The 21,883-nt window shown below is 32.7% G+C and overlaps 4 protein-coding genes across 5 annotated transcripts; 1 reads left to right on the top strand and 3 right to left on the bottom strand.

Annotated features, from left to right (window-relative positions):
- Positions 1–585: 585 nt before the first annotated feature.
- On the bottom strand, positions 586–2,494 carry LOC117910878 (cytochrome P450 84A1-like). Its single transcript, XM_034825057.1, has 2 exons — positions 1,533–2,494; positions 586–1,362 (listed from the first exon to the last, which is right to left on the bottom strand). The coding sequence occupies exons 1-2, from the start codon at positions 2,457–2,459 to the stop codon at positions 736–738; spliced, it is 1,554 nt and encodes a 517-aa protein (XP_034680948.1). The 5' UTR covers positions 2,460–2,494; the 3' UTR covers positions 586–735.
- A 7,091-nt stretch (positions 2,495–9,585) lies between these two features.
- LOC117911865 (coiled-coil domain-containing protein 90B, mitochondrial-like) lies at positions 9,586–12,205 on the top strand. Of its 2 annotated transcripts, XM_034826287.1 has the most exons (7): positions 9,586–9,845; positions 10,084–10,215; positions 10,288–10,347; positions 11,342–11,418; positions 11,503–11,559; positions 11,948–12,014; positions 12,086–12,205. In XM_034826287.1, the coding sequence occupies exons 1-7, from the start codon at positions 9,693–9,695 to the stop codon at positions 12,098–12,100; spliced, it is 561 nt and encodes a 186-aa protein (XP_034682178.1). In that variant the 5' UTR covers positions 9,586–9,692; the 3' UTR covers positions 12,101–12,205. The 2 variants fall into 2 exon arrangements, with proteins under 2 accessions (XP_034682178.1, XP_034682179.1); XM_034826288.1 differs by lacking the exon at positions 12,086–12,205 and having other exon boundaries at positions 11,941–11,999.
- Positions 12,206–15,729: 3,524 nt separating this feature from the next.
- LOC117910848 (cytochrome P450 84A1-like) lies at positions 15,730–17,624 on the bottom strand. The gene is made up of 2 exons (XM_034825026.1): positions 16,653–17,624; positions 15,730–16,481 (listed from the first exon to the last, which is right to left on the bottom strand). The coding sequence occupies exons 1-2, from the start codon at positions 17,577–17,579 to the stop codon at positions 15,855–15,857; spliced, it is 1,554 nt and encodes a 517-aa protein (XP_034680917.1). The 5' UTR covers positions 17,580–17,624; the 3' UTR covers positions 15,730–15,854.
- Positions 17,625–20,405: 2,781 nt separating this feature from the next.
- LOC117909479 (GATA transcription factor 5-like) lies at positions 20,406–21,883 on the bottom strand. The gene is made up of 3 exons (XM_034823524.1): positions 21,773–21,883; positions 21,347–21,678; positions 20,406–21,261 (listed from the first exon to the last, which is right to left on the bottom strand). Exons 2-3 carry the CDS (start codon positions 21,674–21,676, stop codon positions 20,644–20,646), a joined length of 948 nt encoding a protein of 315 aa, XP_034679415.1. The 5' UTR covers positions 21,677–21,678; positions 21,773–21,883; the 3' UTR covers positions 20,406–20,643.

Here is a 21,883-nt window from a genome sequence, read left to right as displayed (position 1 = left end):
ATATAATTAAAATTAATAATTCACGAATTAAGAATTCTCACAACAAGAAAACAAGGTCTACTCGACATGAATTAGGTGTTAATGAAATCTTTCATAGCAATCTTTCACAAAATTCTCAACTAATATTATCAATTAATCAGAATGGTTCATTATTAGATCATGGGTTGTTTTCTTCTCGACGATGAAGCTTATCCCCCATCGTCTCACTGGCCGACCTTGACCTTTTGAGGCCAGATCTAGTATTCAGAGTTACTAATTTATACATTCTAAAATTATTTAATCTTTATATAGAAAATGACTAATAAGTGAAACGAGTTTAAGAAATTAAGAATATGCTTGATAATAAAAATTTAAAAAATAGGTTTGCCAAATTTTAAGGGTAATAATTAAGAATATGAAAATAATTTTAAACATTTTATATTATAAATAAGTACCCCTCCGACAACAAATTTGACCAATTTCAATTGTTGGTTATTCTAAAAGAACAATTATATAAATATGAAAAAATAAATTATTACAAATAAAAAAAAAAAGATGATAATACTCAAAATATTCCAAAAATTTATTATAAACTATTTTTAAAAATTATTCTCAAATTTTATTTTTAATATTGAAGCATAAACAAACCAAGTCTTAGAGATCTAAAATTCAAAATACATGCATATTTATTGTAGATAGAAGAGAAAATTAATATCATTACAGGCCTCCATCACCAACACGATCTTCTTCTCCTTTTCACTCAAGGAGCAGACATTGCAGGCGATAAGTCGGCACTGCGATCAGCTGTATCGCCCTCGGAGCAGTGAGTCCAAACACATCGCTCATATCCAGATCACTAGCCTTCATTCCATCAGGCAGTTCCCAGCTAAAACAATGAACAAGGTGAGCCACAGCCAGATCCAATCCATACAGCCCAAGCTGCATACCCGGGCACGACCGCCGGCCGGACCCAAATGGAATGAACTCAAAGTGGCTCCCTTTGAAATTAGGTGCGTCCTTCTTCAGAAACCTCTCTGGCTTGAACGTCTCCGGATCCTCCCAGGCGGTCTTGTCTCGGTTTATAGCCCAGGTGTTGATCATGACATCTGAGCGTGCTGGGACTGAGTATCCGGCCACCACACTGTCCTCGGCGGTCTCGTGGAGGAGGACTGGGATTGGAGGGTGGAGCCGGAGGGTTTCCTTGATGCAGCACTTGAGGTAGGTGAGCTTCTCCAGATCGGACTCGTGTAACCTTCGGTTCAAGCCCACCACATCTATTAATTCTTGCTGCAGTTTCTTCAGATCATCTGGGCTTTTCATGAGCTCCGCCATTGCCCACTCGATTGCCGATGCCACAGTTTCTGTTCCACCAAACATCACGTCCTGTGATAACACCAATTTAAGCCAAAACCATCCCACTTGAATGCCTTTTTTCATTTATAAAAAAAAGTGGGTCAAAGGAAAAGTACAGTTCTAATGTTTGGATTTATTAGATGAAAGTTTTGAAACAAGACAAAATAATTTTCAGTGGCTGATTTTTGCGAATCTCTTACCATAATGATAGCTTTGATGTTATCCCTTGTGAACTTGATTGAAGAATTCAAGTCTTCCGCTGCAACATCTTTGCTGTGAAACTCCATTAACTCGTCCACTATGTCCAACTCTGCTTCACTTTCACTTTCATCTCCGCTGTTATTCTGCTTCTTCCTCTTTTCAATGTGATCGTCGATGATTTTATCGATGAACTCATCAAGTGATCCTCGAGCCTTGACCAGTCGCTCAGTGAACTCCTTCCGTTGAATCCAACCCAGCCAGGGTATAAAATCTGCAAAGTTGAAAGCCCCAAAAAGCCTCGAGAACTCCTGCAAAATCTTCACGAACTCCTTCTGTTTTTCGCGCGAACTCGACCCGAACGCAGCCCTGTACGTTATATTCTTGGTGAGGTCCAACGCCAATTCACCAATATTAACAGCAGACCCACCTCTGTTGGCGATACTTTGAAGCGTTGAATCCACCTCCTCCCTCACCGACGCCCAAGACTCAGCCCGTTTTCGACTGAAGAGCTTCATCACACAAATCTTCCTCATCTGCCGCCAAGAGGGTCCGTATTGAGCGAAGGCCATGTCCGCTCTATCATATGTCAGATATTTTATCGCAACCCTGGCTGGCCGGTTGGCGAAAACACTGTCCTGCACCTGGAGAACTTCACGAGCCATCTCCGGGGTGGACACGACCACTAAGTGCAAGACTCCCATCTTCATATGCAGCAGGCCACCGTACACCTTGCTGAGATTGGCTAGTCCCCGGTGGGTCAGTTGATTCATCATCAACATATTTCCGATGATCGGCAGGCCTTTGGGCCCTGGTGGATATGGGAGTTTTCTTGACAATTTTCTTAAGAAAATAATGAAAAGGAAAAGAGAGCAAAGTAGGAAGAAGAGGGAGGGAAAGGTGAGGAGAGACTGCAGAGGAGATGCCATGACTGGATGTTGTGAATCAGCGTGATTTCTGAGAGTATTTATACAGTCATGACTGTCCATTCACATGTAGGAAGAGCAGACAATAGTACTGTTCGGTTTTCTTCTTGATGCATTTGCTTTTATTAGGTATGGACAGATTTGCTTTTATATCTTTGATTAGATTTTTTTTTTTGGGATAATTACGTTTTGGACCCATTTGGGTCTAAAAATTAAGATTTGGTCCATAAAAATTGCACAATTGAGAGGAAGGATATAAAATATAAAAAGACCAATATACCCTTCAAAACTATTTGGAGTATTTTCTATCGTAATGTTTGACAAACTTTTTTATCTTAATTTTCTAAATAATTATTCTGAAAATTTATTATTTTAGAAAACTAATTTTTTTTTAGGAAAAATTGTGTTTTGGGCCCAGTTGGGCCCAAAAATTAACATTTGGTCCATATAACTCTTCAAATTAAGTTGAAGGATATGAAATAGTAACGAACAAATATACCATTTAAGAACACATATAAAATATTTTATAAAATTAAGTTAAATAATTTTTTTTCAATAATTTTTTTTTCAAAAATATTAAATTAAATTTTTTTTTCAAAAATATTAAATTAAATATTTTTTTTCAAAAATATTAAATTAAATAAAACTATTTAAAAAAAATATTAATTACATAAAGTATTTAAAAAAATATTAAATTACATAAAAGTATTTAAAAAAAATATTAAATTAAATCAAAATTTTTTAAAAAAATATTAAATTAAATAAAAGTATTTTTCAAAAATATTAATTTTTTTCTCAAAATCAACAAAGGGCATTTTTGGAAATAGTAAAGGATAATATCTTTTAACTCAATTTCCATACTTTCATTGAGTTTTGGGCTCAATTTGAAAAGTTACACGGACCTTTTGTTAATTTGGGGGCCCATCTACCCCTAAAACATAATTCTCCCTTTTTTTAAAAAAAAATATATTCTAAAAATATATCTGTAGACCCCCTTTGAAGAGCAAAAGACCATTAGTTTTTTTTTTAGGGATTTTTTTTTATATATATAGCATTGGAGGGATGTTGTCTCACCACTTGGTGGAGCTGGGTAGCACCTTAGATAAGTGGGGGCCCCGTTTCCCTACGCATGGGACCTTCCCATATAGGCTCTGAGACGTGGACAACCAGCCAGAGGCCTAGCTGCCCATGAGGGTGGTTGGGGTCTCCCATGCTGGTTGATGGGGGGAATAGGAAGGTGGGTGATAGCTGATGAAGGTGGGGTTCTACAGGAAGAGGGGGGGCGGGGGGTGGGTGGAGGGATTTTTTTCTTTTTCAGAGAAAAAAGAGAGAAGAAAAATGAGAGTTAGAGCTGAGGGCAAGGAGGGAGCGAGACGTTTGAGAGAGGTGGAGGGGAATCCAGAGAGAAAGGAGAAGCCCGAAGAAGGAGAAGAGAGATGTACGATATTTACCATGACTCTTTGGGCTCACTTGATGTATATAATCTCCTTATCTTTCTCTTAATAGTTTCGAGTAAATATCATCTGATCATATGTTTCGTTTCATGGTTCATAGTTATGGTTTGGATGCTGCTATTTCTTTCATATTTTTGGTTTGTTTTGAGAGCAATGAAGCTCTGTTTTAACCTCCTCCTCATGGCCATTACCATGCTCATCATCCACCCCCAATACCCACATTGTCACGCACCAATATACTAGCTCCATTTCATCACCATCCCACGTTCCATGCATGGCCGTCACCCTCACCCATCTTCCCCATCACTTTTTCTCTCTCTAGCCGCCATACCCATCCCTCACCCACATGCGCGGAACCTGGTATACCTGGCTGCCCACCATGCCCGCATTCAGCTCATTTCTACAGGAACCCCCAAAGCCGCCCGTCTACACGCATGGGATCCATGCATGCAAGCCGCCCTACCCCTCACCTCTTCGCTGCACGCGCCGCGTCGATAGGGTGCTTGCTCACCTCACCAACCACCATCACCCACTCCAGCCATGCGGGCATTTGCATCAGCCACCATGGCGGCAGCGTCTTCTGGATGCCACGGGACTGCCACCACCGTTCCTCTCTCCATGGTGCCGCCGGCAGTGGGAGCTTTCTCTAAGGATGATATCCAGGCGGAGAGGCAAGCTGTGAAGGAGATGAAGTCTTGGGCTTGAGAAGAAGCCCAACCCAAGCATGTTGATGGAGAGTCATGTCATCTCAAATAAGTGGGCTGTGAGAAGAATGGATGCCTTGGGCTTGCCCATGTTGGAGATGGATTTGGGCTTAAGTTGAAGCACCCGACCCAAGTTGGTGCTGAGGATGGATGCCTTGGGCTTGCCCATGGTAAGGACTTTGGGCTTGAGTAAGGGCCCAGGTCCAAGCATGTTGGTGGAGGGCCTCATGCCCCCTATGCTAGCCACCCTCATTGGCCCATGTCCATTTTAAGATAACCCATTTAGCTACTCCAATTCTAAATAAATTTTCAAACCTCTAATCTTCGTAATTAATTAACCTATTCATTCATTTTCATTTTTTATCTTATTTTATTTTTACCTATTTTGTTAACTCAACTTAAACACAACTAAAAGATAAATTATTAGGATGGAATATTGTCTTTAAAACTTAAAATGATTTGTATTTTATCTTCTTTGCTTTAGTTATGTCTAATCATCATATATGAAAAATTTTTATATAATTAATTTACGTTGGTCTCAATGAATTTTCTACATTCCGAGTTTTAAGTCCCATCTTCAAAAACTTATGTCTTTTAAAACCATTCATCAAAAATCCGACTTCCTAAATTAATTTTCAATTTCAAATATTCGACTATTTACTTTCATCTGTTTAGATATTATTCTTATTATTATTACTATTATTATTCCGCATTTATGTATCTAATTCTTCTAAAAATTCCAAATCATTAAAATTGAAATTCTTCAAAAAAATCTGACTTCTTAAATTAATTTTCAATCTCAAAATTTCCACTATTCGAATCCACTCACTTAAATATTATGTTTGTTAATTATTATTGTTAATTATTATTATTATTTCGTATATATTTATCATTTTCTAAGAATCGCATTCATTAAAGTCCAATTCCTTGAAAAATCCAACGTCTTAATTTAATGTTCAATCCTAAAAATTCCGCTATTCGTCTAAATGTTATTTTCATCAATTAGAATTACTATCTCGTATTTATCTAGTTATTTAAAGACTAATCCTTCAAAAAAATTCTACGTCTTAATTTAATTTTTCAATCATTCGTTTAAATCTTATTTTCATCAATTAGAATTATTATCCCGTATCCATCTAATTATTTAAAGTATAATCCTTCAAAAATTCTATGTCTTAATTTAATTCCTCAATCCTAAAAATTCTACAATTCGTTTAAATCTTATTTTCATCCATTAGAATTATTATCACATATCTATCTAATTATTTAAAGTATAATCCTTCAAAAATTCCACGTCTTAATTTAATTTCTCAATCCTAAAAATTCTACAATTTGTTTAAATCTTATTTTGATCAATTAGAATTATTATCCCATATCCATCTAATTATTTAAAGTATAATCCTTCAAAAATTCCACGTCTTAATTTAATTTCTCAATCCTAAAAATTCTACCATTCGTTTAAATGTTATTTTCATCAATTAGAATTACTATCCCGTATTTATCTAATTATTTAAAGACTAATCCTTCAAAAAAATTCTACGTCTTAATTTAATTTTTCAATAATTCGTTTAAATCTTATTTTCATCAATTAGAATTATTATCCCGTATCCATCTAATTATTTAAAGTATAATCCTTCAAAAATTCCACGCCTTAATTTAATTTCTCAATCCTAAAAAATCTACAATTCGTTTAAATCTTATTTTCATTGATTAGAATTATAATCTCATACTTATCTATTTATTTAAAGTCTAATCCTTCAAAAATCCAACGTCCCAATTTAATTTTCAGTCTCAAAAATCCCACTACACATTTTTTATTTATTTAAATATCATTTTTGTTAATATTTTTCCGCTTTTTTCCACGTTTACTTATTTATTTCTTCTAAAAATTCTAATAATTAAAGTTCAATTATTCAAAAATCTGACTTTCAAACTTAATTTTCAAAATCCACTATTCACTTTCATCCGTTCAAACATCATTTTTGTCAAATCCGATTTTCAAATTTAATTTTTAATCTCACAAATCTCACTATTCACTTTCATTCGTCCAAATATCATTTTTGATTAATTAGTAACATTATTCCATACTTACCTATTTATTTCTCTTAAAGATCTCAATCCATTAAAGTCTAATTCTTTAAAATTTTGATTTCTAAATTTAGCTATCTGAAATTCCAATTGTCCTATCTCCGAACTTAATTTTCACTTCTCAATATTCCAATTATCGTATTTATCCAGTTACTCATTTATTGTTATCATTATTATTGTTACCATTTTATTCATTCGTTTCTAAAAGGTCTGCCTTCAAATGATTTTCAAGATTTCCAATTTTTATAAATCAACTTTCATAATTTCTACTTCTCAAATAACTTACAACTCTAATCCCTTTCAAAATTTAACTCCGAAAGTCTCAATTTTCGTAACTTAATTTTTCTTAAAAATCCCGAACTTTTAAATAATTCTTCAAAATCCCAATTTTCTTTCAAATTTAATTTCTAAAATTCTCATTCTTACATTTAATTCCTAATAATCCAATTTTCAAATAATCTCAAAAACTCCAATTTTCAAATAATCTCTAAGATTCCGATTCTCAAATGAATTTCAAAAATCCAGTTTTCCTTCGAACAATTTTAATCCCTATTTAGTGATGCATGTGATATGTTTCGTGTTCTATATTGTGCACTGACTCCATTTCTATGATAGTGCATTGTTCGTTCGTGGCCCAGGTACGCATCCACTCCTATTCTGGTCATTCTCTATTGCATGTTTCGATTCTCATATGCGCCTAATCAATTTGAGTATCCATTAATTTTCCTATTGATTGTCATGTCAACTTATTTTATTAGTAGAGACCCGACTTTAGGGACTTAGAGGGGCTCTACAGTCTTTATCGTACCTTTCCGATAAGCAACCTGACCCCCGAACCCAATCCGGTTTTTCGTAGATCACCTTTTTCAAAATAAGGAGTCGCACTTAGAGTTTTTTTTCTTATTTTGTTACCCTTTAAAAATAAAGCAAAAATAAGTGGTGACTCCAAGTCAATTTTTCTTAATCAATAAAATCATTTTTCAAAATCAAAATCGAGCTCACCTTCGAGTGGGAAATGCATGAGCCGAAATGCGAAGTCTATAATATCATTTAAAAAAAATAATTTTGACAAGTTTTTAGATATTTTTTACATACATAATTTTAAATATATATATATTTTTTAAGATGTTTGATTTTTAAATAATAATAATAATAATTTATTTTTATTTTTTTGGAAAATCACTAAATTAAATTAAATTTTATTAAGGTTTATAAAAGGAATAAAATTTAAATTAATGTTTTTTTACTTTTTTTTTCATAGTCAATAAAGGTCATTTTTGTAAAGATAAAAAATTCATATCCTTTTTCTTAATTTTCACACTTTTTCTAGGTCTTGGGCTTAAATGGTGAACTTATTTGTACCAAAGCTTAATTTTTCGGCCCAACTAGGTCCAAAACACAATTGCCCCTTTTTTTTGAAGTTAATTACAATACTTTCCCTCTTTCTGATGCAGATTTATATATGCACAGATTTTATTGAATAATAAATTCAAATTTTGGAAAGTTAACAAAAATTAGTCGACTTCATCTCTAAAAGTGAATTAGAATAGTTTTAATAGAAGTAGTAAATTTTAGTTCATATGTTTGAATAATTGAATCTAAAAAAATTACTTCATATACCACGAAAGAATATTTTCAACTTAATTATTTTTTTATTATAAATAAATAAAATATAAATTAGAAATTTAAAAATAAAATCAGGAATGAATATGTGCCTTTAAAAAAAAAAAAAATTGTTTGCTAATCCATATTATATGTGTATAATGTGTGTGGAAAAAAGTGTTTGTAAAGGGAAAAAAATGTTTATTAAGGGAAAATATGTATATTTATAGGATGGAAGAAAGGGTAGAAATGTGAAATGAAAAAAAAAAGGGAAAAAATATCTCAACGAAAAAGGAAAAAAAAATTTACATGAACATAAAAATGTTATCAAATATATAGGATTTTGTAAAAGATCACACATAATGGATAGGGGTATTAAAAAAAAAAAAGGAAAAACACCATTGGAGTGTGAGAAAGAACCGAAGACACCTAAGAATGTGAAATGACCAGTAAAAAATAGGAGAAATATAGAATGTTTTAAAATCTAATAATTGTATTTATTTGATGTATTCTATAAATGTATCTCTCATTTATTAAAACTAGACATAATCGATTGAATCACATTAAACCTCGATGTACCTTTATGTTGGATATCTATGGTTTATTTTATTTTTGTATTTTTTGATTAATAAGTTCGCATTGAAATTTTCTTTGATTAGATTTTTCATTTTTCCAATATTTAATTAATTTACTAGCTTTAAAGATTCTTCTAGCACAAAAAATGGTACAAGAACTTCAATATGCATAGCCAAGAAAAAATTGAATGCAAAGAAAAATATACAACATGTCACATATAAAGGATAATATCTTCACTTTAAATTTATTTTCCATTTCTTTCACTTTTTAATTCCTTTTATTTTCATATTTTTTCTTGAATTTAAAAAAATACAACATATTTATTACCAACATAGATGATAAGATATAACAAAAGGGTAGTATGCCCTTAAAGTTAAAAGTTATTTAATATTCAAGAACTTCTTGAATACTTAATATTTATAATTTTACAAAGAATTATTACCTACTAAAATTAATAATTTAATGGCATAAAATTTCATAATAAATAAATAAATAAATAACAAAAAAATATTTATTTTTTGGCTTATTTTCAACCTTTATTTAATTTTCTAATTATATTACAAGTAATCCCCACCCATCGGGCCTTTGAACGAACACTTTCCGCGGGAGGTGAAATGAGGAAGTTTGCAAAGCTTTCAAGGAAGCCTTCTTATAAAAATGGCAGAAAGATTCGTCATAGTCTTTCAATTTCAACCACCCCCTTCCTCCAGGTATTGGCGGTTTCTCTCTTTTCTCTCACATCCGCGGTTCAGTTAAAGAATTTCACCGCGATTTACTTATTCCTCTACCAGTTTTGTTCTTGAGAATTCTTAATGTTTGGATCGAGGAGAGCGTTTTCTTTTATCGGATTGGGGGCATTGTTTGAATGGAATGGGTCGGTTGTTCATCCATTTGGTTGCAGACAGATTTCTCAGCTCGGAAATGCTCGTGGAAAGCGCGCATTTCTCGTTGATACATTGGCAATGGTAATTGCTGCTATTTTGGAAAGGAAATTTTTATGCTTTTCTTGTGTTAATCACTTTTGTTTTTGTCAGCTTGATTATTTCCTATTTCCAGCTTTTTAGGGATGGATCTTCACATTTTTCAAAGAAAATTTTGAAGACACCACATTGGTGTTTTCAATCATCTTTGAAGAACATTTTTCCTTGTGTTAGCTAAGATTTGGTTTCAAGGACTAAGAAATCTGTCACAATGTGTTTACAGGTTAAGAGTTTAGAAGCAGAGGGCATGCCATCAAAACAAGCTGAGGCGGTAACGACTGCTTTGACCCATGTTTTAAATGATACCTTGGAAAATTTGGCTCAATCTTTAGTCTCCAAACCAGAATTGCAGAAGGTATTGAATTTTTCCTTTATTTTTTATTTAGTTTTGAACCCCACATCATTTTGAGCATGAAGTTTTGTTTAGGCTAGCATGTTTCAGGAATCAAATCTCTCCAAGTTTAAGGTGGAAGTGCAAGGTTCACAGGTACTAATTCTTTTATCTGATCTAATTTTGCAATTATTATTATTATTATTATTATTTGATTTTTGTTATTTGGACATGGAGATTGAATTGGAATTTTTGCATGAAGAGCAAGTGTACAACTTCTTGAAACTTAGAAAACCGAGCAGCATGGATTCTCATATTATTGGATCCAACAAGTTCCAACTACAATTTTGGTGATGCCCAAACTCTAGGATCAAATCAGAGCCTTGGTTCCAATTTTGAAACCCACTCCCATAAATCAATCATTCCCAAAGGACTTCACATCTGCTTGAAATTTTCAAAATTTTGGTGTTTTATTTTGTGATCTTCATTTTGGAATGGGAAAAAAGCTAGAGTTTGGATTATATTCTAACACTTCAATTGATACTAATATGCTAGAATCAAACTCCAAAATCTTTCTTCTTAAAGCAGTGTTTGATGTGATTGGAATGAGTTTGGTCTTGTTTTTCTTTGAAGTGTTTTTTTAATGAAAATGTTTCTTCTAACTTTGTTTTTGGGAGAATCGGCCAGGAAACACTACAAGTGATTTTTCAATTTTTAAAAAATATTTTCTAAATTTTGTGAAACTTTTGATTTTTTTTTTCAAAACACCTTTTAGGTTAAACCTGTTTTCTAAAATATTGTGAAACGAACTCTAAAAGTGAGTTTGATAGTATTTTTCTTTTAGATGATTTTAGTATAAACATTCTTTCAAAATGTTTTTAGGAGAATTACTTATCAAATGCTTTTACAGGAAATATTATCGGTAATTTTTAAAATCATATTATAGGATAAAAGTTTAAAAGTACATTTCAAAGTGATTCTCAGAAGTGTTTCTATCTTTTTTAACACTTGAAATGCTAGAAAAATATTTCTTAAAATCATTGTCAAACTCACTCCAAATGAGTTTTCATTTAGAGATATGTGCCTCTTTTCATATTTTTGCATCAATCTATTTTTTTTAATTCTTATTCATGCTTTGATCTTGACGCAGGAGCATCATTTTTCTCTACTGCAACGAGAGACTGAAAAACTGCGTAATGACATAGACAAAATGCGCATTGATGTGAGGTAGGTTTGCATTTTGTGTGGGTTTAAGTTCTGCCTTCTCTTTTTCACATTCACCGCATCAAATGTTATTTCCCAATGAAATAGGCATGAGATGGACAAGATCACTGCAGGCCACCGTCTAGATTTAAATCTCGAAAGAGGGTATGAAGCATTTATTTGTTTTCTATGATGGTGCTTGTCATCTTCAATTGTTTCAATTGATTCCTATAGTGTTTTTCATTTAAGTAATTTTTGTAAAAGCGTCTTTTTTTTAAAAGTGTTTTTGGGTAATTAATAGCCCTAACAGTAATTTTAGAAAGTATTTTAATTTTTTTAATACTTAAAATTTTTATCGTTCAAATATTAAAAAAATTAGAAACGTTTTCTTAAATCACTATCAAATGCACTATAATTATAAAACTATTTCAATTTTTAAAAAATAGACTTAAATTTACTTCAAAATATTTATTAAACTAAAAATGTTTTTAAAAACATTGTCAATCGAACTTGGTTCTATTTTGTCGCTAATTACGGAACTTCAAGATTTCAGTCGTATACGTGATGAGCTAGCCGAACAGAGTGCAGAAACTACCAACCTCACCAACAAACTTGATCGTGTAAGTATAGAATTAATTATTGTGTTTGAGAAATAGCATGACTTTTGTGACATTGATTCGCTTGTTTACAGGAAATTCATGCTTAAGAGCTCATCTGGAAGCAGCAAAATATGACGTTATTAAATACTGTATAGGAACCGTCGTCTCCATCTCTGCCGTTGGTCTTGCTATTATCCGGATTGTTTTGTAGTAGAAGAAAATTGAAAATAATTTTATAAAATTTAAATGGAATTTAAGCTCATGTTTGGTTCAAAGGAATGAAGAGTGGACATGTCATTCATTTTTTCCCGTCTATTTTTATACTAAGATAACTTAAATGACAATAAAATTGAAATAAAAATTAATTTTAATAAGTATTCTTAAGTGAGATTTCAATTAATTTTTAAGAAGAGGTATTTTGATTATTTTGACACAAAAAATAATATATATAATATTTTAAAAATTATTATTTTACTCCTACATTCTCATTAGGTTTTTATGACTTTTTATGATTAATTTTTTATTAAATAAATATTATTTTTCTTAATCTTAAATAAATAATTTATTTTTTTGGAAAGGAGAATTGGAAATGAAAACAAAACATTGTTTTACATTCCTTTTTCGACCCACCAAACATTACTTGAATGTATTATTTCAAACGAGATGGAGGACCTAAAGATGGGAAAATACCAAGATAATGATGGAATATGGAGATATTGGACTTATTTTACAAAAATGTGCACTAATAATACGCATGAAGAAGGTTGACCCAAATTCACTTACAGGGTTTTTTTCTTCAGTGAAGGGATTCAATTGCACGCGTGAAGGCAAGCATTAAATTAAAGGGATTTAATTTATTACATTTCCCTTTGTGGTCATCCTTATCACTTCAAGATAATTCGGTGTAGTACATCCTTTTCATGGTTGTCCTTACTCCTTGGACACACTTAAAGACCATTAAAAGATGACGCTTATCTCAACTACTACCTTTTTATAAGACTTCATGAGATAATGTTTCAAAGAATTGGAAGCTTCTTAGGAGGTAATATTTTCTCATAAATATTAATGAGATAATGTTTTTTTTTTTTTTTATATAACATGGAGAACACCATAATAATTAAAAAAAGAGAGTAAAATAAGTGTTAGTTTGAGAATATTTTCAAATACTTTTTAAGAATAATTCTTTAAAATAATTTTATTTGGAAACTCAACCATAAATAGTTTTTTAGATTATTCTTTATGAATGGAATATGTAATTGTGTATGATTTGAAAAAAAAACATATTATATATATCTATATATATAATATGCCTTTTTTCAAATCATACACAAGTAAAAATATGTTTTTTATATATATATTAAGCATTTTTAATTTTTTTTAATAAAGTGTTTTAGGCTAATACTTTGGAATTTTTTATATTTTACATAGAATCTTCATAAAAAACTAATGTTATGTTTAGTTCCGAAAAATACTAAGGAAAATGATTTTCTCATGTTTGGTTTCATTATAAAAAATATGAAAGAAAATAAAATATAATTAAAATTAGTTAAAATTTTATATATTTTTAAATTATTTAATCTTTATATAAAGGAGAAAAAATAAACTAAATGAGTTTGAAATAACATAAGAAATAATTTATTGATTTTAAATCTATTTTTTTATTTTCCTTCGTTTTTTCTTTTCTTTTACTTTTTCTCTCTATTTTCTTTTTCTAGTATTTTTTTCTCATATTCTCCGAGAACTAAACATAGCCTAAGAAAATCATTTTTTATATTTAAATTTTCAAATCGAATTTTATTCCAAAAACAATCTAGGATTGTATTTAGAACTATTTTAAAAAACTTTAGCAGGTACCTTGAATGAAACTTGGGATTAGTTATGCATGGAAAGGGACTCCACCATCCGATAAGCCAATAAGCATGAGCACAACTTTGAGATTAAAGTGACTCAAATGTTTTTGAAGGAGATTGTGACGTGGTGGATTAGTTGAGAATTGAATAATTTACTTCTTTATGCTAAAATTTAATTGATTTTGTGAGAGTATTTATATTTGATTTTGACATGGATGACTTGAATAAAAAACATTGTGAATTATCCAAAGATAAAAATAAATATGCCGACTTTTAGAACAAAATTATATTAAAAGGCAAAATATTTCATGTTGCAATTTTAAAAGTTTTAAAATACAATTAATATATTAGACTTTTATGATAACAAGATATGGTTTTATCCTCGGTGTAGGAGGATTTTCAAAGAATTAATAAAGTATATATCACATCAAAGGAAAAATAAAAAGAAGTATAAGATTTCAAAGATTACATTTTTATATGGTTATTGAAGCATTAGGTTTATATTGTATTCCATTTTTATTTAAGTATCTAAAATCGTCTCAGCGTCTAAATCAATTTTTTATTTTTTATTTTTGTAAATGGGATATAAAATCTATTTAAATAAAACTATCTTTGTTTAATATTATTCATAGTTAAAAAGATTTTCAAAATAACAATGAGTTCATTTAGCAGGATTTCTAGGATTTTGTATTAAAAATGTAAATGTTATAAAAATTATAGAGTTCATTTATGCATTTTTTTTTAATGATTTTTATATAAAAAAAAATGAGGTCGATTGTTTCAACAATAAAAACTCATGTTTCAACATGTATTTCAACATTAAAAAGAGGTTTTCAATCTTAAGTCTAAGTATTGAAACAATATGAATTGTTAAATGTCATTTATGCATCATTCTCTCATACATTTTATATATTTATTGGATGGTTGAACAAAGTGGCCAACTAGTTGGCCTAAGCAGGCAATCAATTTAAGAAAATTTTCATAAATTAAATTTGCAGAAGATTGTTTCAAGCAATTGAAGTGGAACCTTGATTAAGTACCGTATGAATGGGTTGCTTAATTGGTGAAACTCTTATTGTCTACCGGTCACCCAGTTGCCCAATTAAGTGACTAGTAATTGGTTTAGATGGGTTAGTACATGGATTGACTTTGCTTAATTGGTGAAACTCTCATTGTCTACTGGTCACCCAGTTGCCCAATTAAGTGACTAGTAATTGGTTTAGATGGGTTAGTACATGGATTGACTTTGCTTAATTGGTGAAACTCTTATTGTCTACCGGCCACCCAGTTGCCCAATGACTAGTACTTAATTGGTTTAGATGGGTTCGTACATGGATTGACTCAAAACTATGCCTAATATGCTACTTATAAGTGAAAGTAAGCCAGGTTGAGCCTAACCACTTCAAAATTTTGAATTTGCATTTCTCTTTTTCTTATCCTCTTTACTTATTTGTAATTTATATTATTGTTTATATTTTCACTTACGTTATCTATGATCAGTTAGTATCTTAAACGAAATATAATTAAAATTAGTTATTAATTTATAAATTCTTAAATTATTTAATGTAGAAGATGACTAATAAGTGAAAGGAGTTTAAGAAATTAAGAATATGCTTGATAATAAAAATTAAAAAAGGGGTTTGCCAAATTTTAAGGGTAATAATTAAGAATATGAAAATAATTTTAAACCTTTTAGATTATAACTAAGTACCCTTCAGACAACATATTTAGATTAATTTCAATTGTTGGCTATTCTAAAAAACAATTATATAAATATGAAAAAATAAATTATTACAAATAAAAGAATAGATGATAATATTCAAAATATTCCAAAAATTTATTATAAACCATTTTTAAAAATTATTCTAAAAAATTTATTTTTAATATTGAAGCATAAACAAACCAAGTCTTAGAGATCCAAAATTCAAAATACATGCATATTTATTGTAGATAGAAAAGAAAATTAATATCATTACAGGCCTCCATCACCAACACGATCTTCTTCTCCTTTTCACTCAAGGAGCGGACACTGCAGGCGATAAGTCGGCACTGCGACCAGCTGTATCGCCCTCGGAGCAGTGAGTCCAAACAGATCGCTCATATCCAGATCACTAGCCTTCGTTCCATCAGGCAGTTCCCAGCTAAAACAATGAACAAGGTGAGCCACAGCCAGATCCAATCCATACAGCCCAAGCTGCATACCCGGGCACGACCGCCGGCCGGACCCGAATGGAATGAACTCAAAGTGGCTCCCTTTGAAATCAGGTGCGTCCTTCTTCAGAAACCTCTCTGGCTTGAACGTCTCCGGATCCTCCCAGGCGGTCTTGTCTCGGTTTATAGCCCAGGCGTTGATCATGACATCTGAGCGTGCTGGGACTGAGTATCCGGCCACCACACTAGCCTCGGAGGTCTCGTGGAGGAGAACTGGGATTGGAGGGTGGAGCCGGAGGGTTTCCTTGATGCAGCACTTGAGGTAGGTGAGCTTCTCCAGATCGGACTCGTGTAACCTTCGGTTCAAGCCCACCACATCTGTTAATTCTTGCTGCAGTTTCTTCAGATCATCTGGGCTTTTCATGAGCTCCGCCATTGCCCACTCGATTGCCGATGCCACAGTTTCTGTTCCACCAAACATCACGTCCTGTGATAACACCAATTTAAGTCAAAACCATCCCACTTGAATGCCATTTTTCATTTATAAAAAAAAGTGGGTCAAAGGAAAAGTACAGTTCTAATGTTTGGAATTATTAGATGAAAGTTTTGAAACAAGACAAAATAATTTTTCAGAGGCTGATTTTTGCGAATCTCTTACCATAATGATAGCTTTGATGTTATCCCTTGTGAACTTGATTGAAGAATTCAAGTCTTCCGCTGCAACATCTTCGCTGTAAAACTCCATTAACTCGTCCACCATGTCCAACTCTGCTTCACTTTCACTTTCATCTCCGCTGTTATTCTGCTTCTTCCTCTTTTCAATGTGATCGTCGATGATTTTATCGATGAACTCATCAAGTGATCCTCGAGCCTTGACCAGCCGCTTAGTGAACTCCTTCCCTTGAATCCAACCCAGCCAGGGTATAAAATCTGCAAAGTTGAAAGCCCCAAAAAGCCTCGAGAACTCCTGCAAAATCTTCACGAACTCCTCCTGTTTTTCGCGCGAACTCGACCCGAACGCAGCCCTGTACGTTATATTCTTGGTGAGGTCCAACGCCAATTCACCAATATTAACAGCAGACCCACCTCTCTTGGCGATACTTTGAAGCGTTGAATCCACCTCCTCCCTCACCGACGCCCAAGACTCAGCCCGTTTTCGACTGAAGAGCTTCATCACACAAATCTTCCTCATCTGCCGCCAAGAGGGTCCGTATTGAGCGAAGGCCATATCCGCTCTATCATATGTCAGATATTTTATCGCAACCCTGGCTGGCCGGTTGGCGAAAACACTGTCCTGCACCTGTAGAACTTCACGAGCCATCTCCGGGGTGGACACGACCACTAAGTGCAAGACTCCCATCTTCATATGCAGCAGGCCACCGTACACCTTGCTTAGATTGGCTAGTCCCCGGTGGGTTAGTTGATTCATCATCAACATATTTCCGATGATCGGCAGGCCTTTGGGCCCTGGTGGATATGGGAGTTTTCTTGACAATTTTCTTAAGAAAATAATGAAAAGGAAAAGAGAGAAAAGCAGGAAGAAGAGGGAGGGAAAGGTGAGGAGAGACTGCAGAGGAGATGCCATGACTGGATGTTGTGAATCAGCGTGATTTCTGAGAGTATTTATACAGTCATGACTTTCCGTTCACATGTAGGAAGAGCAAACAATAGTACTGTCCGGTTTTCTTCTTGATGTATTTGCTTTTATTAGGTATGGACAGATTTGGTTTTATTTCTTTGATTCGATTTTTTTTTAGAGTTAATTACAATACTTTCCCTTTTCTGACGCAGATTTATATATGCACAGATTTTATTGAAAAATAAATTCAAATTTTGGAAAGTTAACAAAAATTAGTCGACTTCATCTCTAAAAGTGAATTAGAATAGTTTTAATAGAAGTAGTAAATTTTAGTTTATATGTTTGAATAATTGAATCCAAAAAAATTACTTCATATATCACGAAATAATATTTTCAACTTAATTATTTTTTTATTATAAATAAAAATAATATAAATTATAAATTTAAAAATAAAATCAGGAATGAATATATGCCTTTAAAAAAAAAATTGTTTGCTAATCGATATTATATGTGTATAATGTGTGTGGAAAAAAATGTTTGTTAAGGAGAAAAAGTGTTTGTTAAGGGAAAAAAATGTTTATTAAGGGAAAATATGTATATTTATAGGATGGAAGAAAGGGTAGAAATGTGAAATGAAAAAGAAAAAGGAAAAAATATTTCAACTAAAAAAGAAAAAAAAATTTACATGAACATAAAAATGTTATAAAATATATAGGATTTTGTAAAAGATCACATATAATGGATAGGGGTATTAAAAAAAAAAGGAAAAACACCGAAGACACATGTGAAATGACCCGTAAAAAAATAGGAGAAATATAGAATGTTTTAAAATCTAATAATTGTATTTATTTTATGTATTCTATAAATGTATCTCTCATTTATTAAAAATAGACATAATCGATTGAATCACATTAAATCTCGATGTACCTTTATGTTTGGATATCTATGGTTTATTTTATTTTTCATTAATAAGTTCGCATTGAAAATTTCATTGATTAGATCTTTCATTTTCTCAATATCTAATTAATTTACTAGCTTTAAAGATTCTTCTAGCACAAAAAAAAATGGTACAAGAACTTCAATATGCATAGCTAAGTAAAAATTGAATGCAAATAAAACATGCAAAGAAAAAAATTATATTTTCAAAAAGTAATAATAAAATAAAAGTAAAAAATGAGCACCTAAAAAAAGTTAGAAATTTAAATAAATAAAAAATGTTTGTGTGAGCAACAAAAAGTTTTGAGTTGTAGATTTTACTTTATATATTTTTTAATGATTTAATTTTAAAAACTTTGAATATTATTATTATTAAAATTTTCTATTTATTAAATATAAATAAACTATACAAATCGAATGGAGTACGACTTGGGACATGACCAGCCCATCCCCAACATTCGTTAAGTTAGCCCAAGCTTTGGCAGCAAAGCTATCTAAAATGTGGACTGACCACAGGCCCAAGAATGGAGTATGACTTGGGCCTCTAAATGGGCCTCGTGTTCAATCATATTAAATTGGACATAAGTCCACTTCAGTTTCAAATCGAACGAGTGGGCTTAGATGAATGATCGATGAAAATATCTAAAATATTGAAATATTGGTAATTGGATTTACAAAAATATTAGAAATAGCGGATGAGATAGGAAAGAAATACTATGATGGAATGGAAGTAAACTCATGGGAATATTGAAAAAGAAAAAACTCTTAAAAACAATTAAATAAATCATATATAAATATTAAAAATATTTTTCTTAAGAAAATAATATATATATATTCATTTATTTTTTGAGAAAAAATTAAGACTCGCCAATGAAATTATTAATTTTATTATAAATAAATAAATTACTATTGCATATGAATATTTTATTTGAAATTTGATTTTAAAAGTCACTTCAAAAAATCTCTTTGATAATTTTATTATTAATTTAGTTAAATTATTAAAATTATTAACATTTTAATTATTTGCTAATTTTATATTTTTAAAATTTTAAATTAAGAAATTGAAGTAATAAATAGAAAAGCAAAGAAAAAAATAAAATGATGACTATCAGCTTTGAAAAAGGAAAAAGAAAGAAAGAAAGAAAAAGTCACCAAAAATGGTTGGTCCTGGCTCTTCAAGTTAGGCCTTCTTTTTACACCCTCTTGACCAAAAATGGTCTAAAACGTTTGGTCAACGCTCGTTTAACATTGACTGGTTTTCATCATTTTCATTTTGGGATGAAATGGGCAAAAAACAAGGTGAAAAATGATGAAAATTTATATTTATTAGAAAATAAAATGTATTTTTATTTTTTTATTATTGCCACATGTACTATCAACTTTTATGCCATGAAACCTCACTGACGATATTTACTGATATCTCTTTCATTTTTGCCATCGTTTTAGGATGGATTAAATAATTTAAATATAGAAGTTTTGATATCCACTTAGGTATTTCTTAATGGGCTTTTAATGGCCCATGTCAGACAACCAAGTTGGGCTCAAAATGGTCCACTGAAAGACTTGGAGTTATGAGTAGGCTGCGCATTAAAGCAGCCCAAGGCCCACCATGAAGCAGATATTGGAACCAAAAGGACGATGATTGAAGATGGTCCTGATCCTTGACTTTTACATAAAGTCAGGCCATTTAGAATGAGTCAGCAACCACTCAGTGTGGATGTGGGCCAGTCATTATTCAGATATTTCATATTTGAAGCCACTTGGCCCATACGGCCATACCCACTGCCCACACGACATGCGGCCTGACGGGGTTGAAAGCACGTGACTTCCGCTGAACCGCTTGGAAAGCTTCAAACAAAGGTTTTTCTGATTGAAATTTGAAAGATCCATTTTTCATTTTAAAATTTTTAATAATTAAAAGTCTAAAAACTTCTCACTCTACATTAAAGCTGCGAATGTAAAATAATAAAGAAAAAACGTAAAACTAAATTAAAATAGGACCGCTCTAAATTCCGTTACTGCCTACAAGTGTAACGGATCACCAAAATTTACAGTTGGACCGGACCGGTTCCGACCGGTCCAACCCGTGGCTGATTGCCCGTTTCTAGGGTCAACGTGTGGAAAGTATCTATGGTTAGCCGGACACAGGTTCAGCTGTCTCCTTCTTTCGCCGAATTTCTAGGACTTTCCGGTGGCTGTTGGAGTGGATTTCGACGGAGAAAGTTGGACTGCAGGCTGGTCTGTACTCCGGAAAGAGCCGGCCGGATTTGAAACGAACCCCACAAGCGTTGCAGAGGGTTTTTGGGCCGAGTGGCCCGGTTCGCCACTGTGGGGTCTTCTGAACCAGGCAATGGCTGCAGCGCCGCTGCGGCTGAGAGTCCGCTGACGGTGACTTTTTGGGCTTCTTTGCCGGCGGCTTTTCGAGACTGTAAAACGACTCCATGTTGTGAAAGGTGTTGGCGAATATCAAGCAAGACGTTGAAGACGAGGACGACGAAGAGGAAGGAGACGAAGATGGTGAATGAGACCCAAAAGTCCAGGCACGACCGCTGCTTCTGTGCCGTTTACTTCTGGGCTTTGCCGGAAGCGGCGTCGGAAATAGCGGAGTTCTCAACAACGCCGGCCTAGGCTCTTCTTCGCACCGCTTTGACGGAGAGTTTCCGGTAACGGCGGGGCACAGAAGAGAGAGCTCCGACGCTGAAGAATCGTCTACAAAGTGAGATAACCATTCAAGGTGCTCCAAATCGTCAGCCTACAAACAAGGATTTCATCGTTTCAACGACCGCAATCAACAAAAACCCAGAAATAAATTCAAACGTTTTTTGAAAAATACTCACAGGAACGGCTAGTCCTCCCGCCGAAAGGGACTCAAAATCTCCGGTGCCGGAGAAACTGCTGGAATTTGAGTTATCATCGTCAACTCTTTCTAGAGAAGACCAAGAAAACGAGTCCTTCTCTTCCTCCTCCTCCTCTTCCCCTTCAAACCCAACTCCTAACCCCCCATTAGAAAAGTCAAAAAGGTCGTCAACGGAGAAGTCCTCGCCTGAAACGCCATTAACTCCGGCACCACACAATACATCATCATACAACACCTGCGGGGTCGTCTTCATGGCCGCTTCTCTGCGTAAACTTTCTTTCAACGCTCTTGATTCAATACACTGATCCATTCCTTCACCAAATAAAAATTCAAAAAATCATATATTTTCCTTTTTCGTATTATTTTTATTTTAAACAAAATTTTTATAAAAAAAATATATATTTACCTGACAAAGATGAACAGAGGTTGAAGAGAGGAAGTCGGGAGAGATTCCAGAGGCAGCAGCACTGGAAAATGATGAGGGGTTTGCTCTGAGTTAATGGTTTATCTTTAATCT

This window comes from Vitis riparia, chromosome 3, assembly GCF_004353265.1.
Source record: "Vitis riparia cultivar Riparia Gloire de Montpellier isolate 1030 chromosome 3, EGFV_Vit.rip_1.0, whole genome shotgun sequence".
In the NCBI taxonomy this organism is placed as follows: Eukaryota; Viridiplantae; Streptophyta; class Magnoliopsida; order Vitales; family Vitaceae; genus Vitis; species Vitis riparia.
Note: the sequence above shows the minus strand (reverse complement) of the source record. Positions and strands in the feature narration are given on the sequence as shown.